The sequence below is a fragment of the Aplysia californica genome, unplaced genomic scaffold (genome assembly GCF_000002075.1).
Source record: "Aplysia californica isolate F4 #8 unplaced genomic scaffold, AplCal3.0 scaffold00067, whole genome shotgun sequence".
In the NCBI taxonomy this organism is placed as follows: domain Eukaryota; kingdom Metazoa; phylum Mollusca; class Gastropoda; order Aplysiida; family Aplysiidae; genus Aplysia; species Aplysia californica.
The window spans coordinates 75,401-77,140 of record NW_004797337.1 but is presented as its reverse complement, the minus strand read 5'-3'; the positions used below and the strand labels follow the sequence as shown (position 1 = coordinate 77,140).

The 1,740-nt window shown below is 43.9% G+C and overlaps 2 protein-coding genes across 3 annotated transcripts in view; both read right to left on the bottom strand.

The window, feature by feature from the left end:
* LOC101861106 (transcription factor Sox-2) overlaps nt 1–1,740 on the bottom strand; it is a 52,433-nt gene that overhangs the window by 42,748 nt on the left and 7,945 nt on the right. The gene's annotated exons all lie outside the window — the stretch shown is intronic.
* LOC106011176 (neuronal PAS domain-containing protein 4) lies at nt 466–1,394 on the bottom strand (the record flags this gene model as incomplete). The annotated part of the gene is given in 2 exon segments (XM_013079879.2): nt 466–707; nt 1,305–1,394. Coding segments are annotated over 2 exon segments (231 nt in total). The 3' UTR covers nt 466–479.

Below are 1,740 nucleotides of genomic sequence, written 5' to 3'. Positions count from 1 at the left end.
ATATCCACCCCTTGGTGCTCACACGACCTTATGCAGTTGCGATTGCTGTAAAAACCTTTACTCAAACTAAATTGAAACAGAACTGCTGGCCTCATAAATTTTGTTTCAGTAAGAGTTTAACGGCACTTTGAACACAATAAGGTCACATAGGTGCCGAAGAATAGATTGTGTTTTTTGTTTTAGAAGAGGTTTTACGGCGCTCGCAACTGCATAAGGTCATTTGATTGTGTGTTACAAGAGAGTAACAAACACAACAAAAAAGGAGGGGAGATAAGGACGACAGATGTTTGATAGGAAAGAAGGAGCACACCACACTAGAGCACCCACAAAACCACCCACTCGCCTCATAAATGACCCAAAACTGTGTTGAATCGGGCATATTTATTAAAACAATCTAAGAAGAAGCACACCACACCAGAGCACCCGTCAACCACCCACCCCCTCATAAATGACCCAAAAACTGTGTTGAATCGGGCATATTAAAATTTATTAAAACAATTTTGGATTGGAAATCCTCTCACCTTGACGTCCCCGAATCCGGACTGTCGTTTGAGCGTGCGCGACATGTTCATGCGGCAGAAGAAGGACACGTCATCCGGGTCACAGGGGTCAGGCTGGCCAGCAGCCATGAGCTGTGCCTGGACCGTGTCCTGGTCCCGCTTGTCCACGATGTCGTACAGGCTGTCGCCCTGGGTCTTCATGTCCACCTGGGGGCGGGACACAACACGCACATGGTTAGCGTATTTTTAATTTTTTGGTAAGAGTTCTACGGCACTTGCAACACAATAAGGTCATATAAGTGCCGAAGAGTAGTAGACAAGTTACAAGAAGGTAAAATACACAAAAAAGAAGGGGGAGAGCAAACCACACCGGAGCACCCGCCAACCACACACTAATGATTAGTATATGAGGCGGGGGTAGGTGGGGAGAGACACACACAACACACACGTGGTTAGTGTATGCGGCGGGGGAGGGAGCGGGGGGCACAACACAACCCACAAATGATTAGTATATTTTTAAATTTTTGTAAGAGTTTTACAACACTTGCAAAACAATAAGTTCATATATATAAGTGCCGAAGATTACAGGTGTTACAAGATAGTAACAAACATTAAAGAAAGGAGGGCATCAGGACGATAGATGTTTGATAGGAAAGAGGGAGCAAACCACACCAGAACACCCGCCAACAACCCACTGGTCAAGTCAATGTTTCCTCACGCACAAACAGACAGACTCAAACGAGGACAAACAAAGAGGCACACACAAGGAAAAAAAAAGGGGGGGGGGGGGAGAGAACAACTCACCATGGAGTGGCCCAGGAAGTCGGTGACGTTCTCTGAGATGTAGAGTAGCTTCCCCTCTCGTGTGGTCACCAAGAGGAACCCGGTCAATGCCTGCGGAAGGACCAGAAGGAAAAACTCATGAACATCTTGATCCAAGGGGGTTTCTTTCTTTTTTTTCGGTTAAAATTTTATTTTTTTAAGTTTCAGTAAGTATTATGGCACTCCTACACAATAAGGTCATATTATAAGTACCGAAGACTAGAGGTGTTACAAGAGAATAACAAACAAAAAAAAAGGAGGGGAGACAGAGACGATAGATTTTTTAAAGGAAAGGAGCAAACCACACCAGAGCACATGCCAATCACCCACATAAACATCTTGATCCATTTTCCCCTTTTGTTTGTTTTTTCAAAAAGTTTTCTTTCAGATGGGTTTTTGTTTTGCTTATATATATATA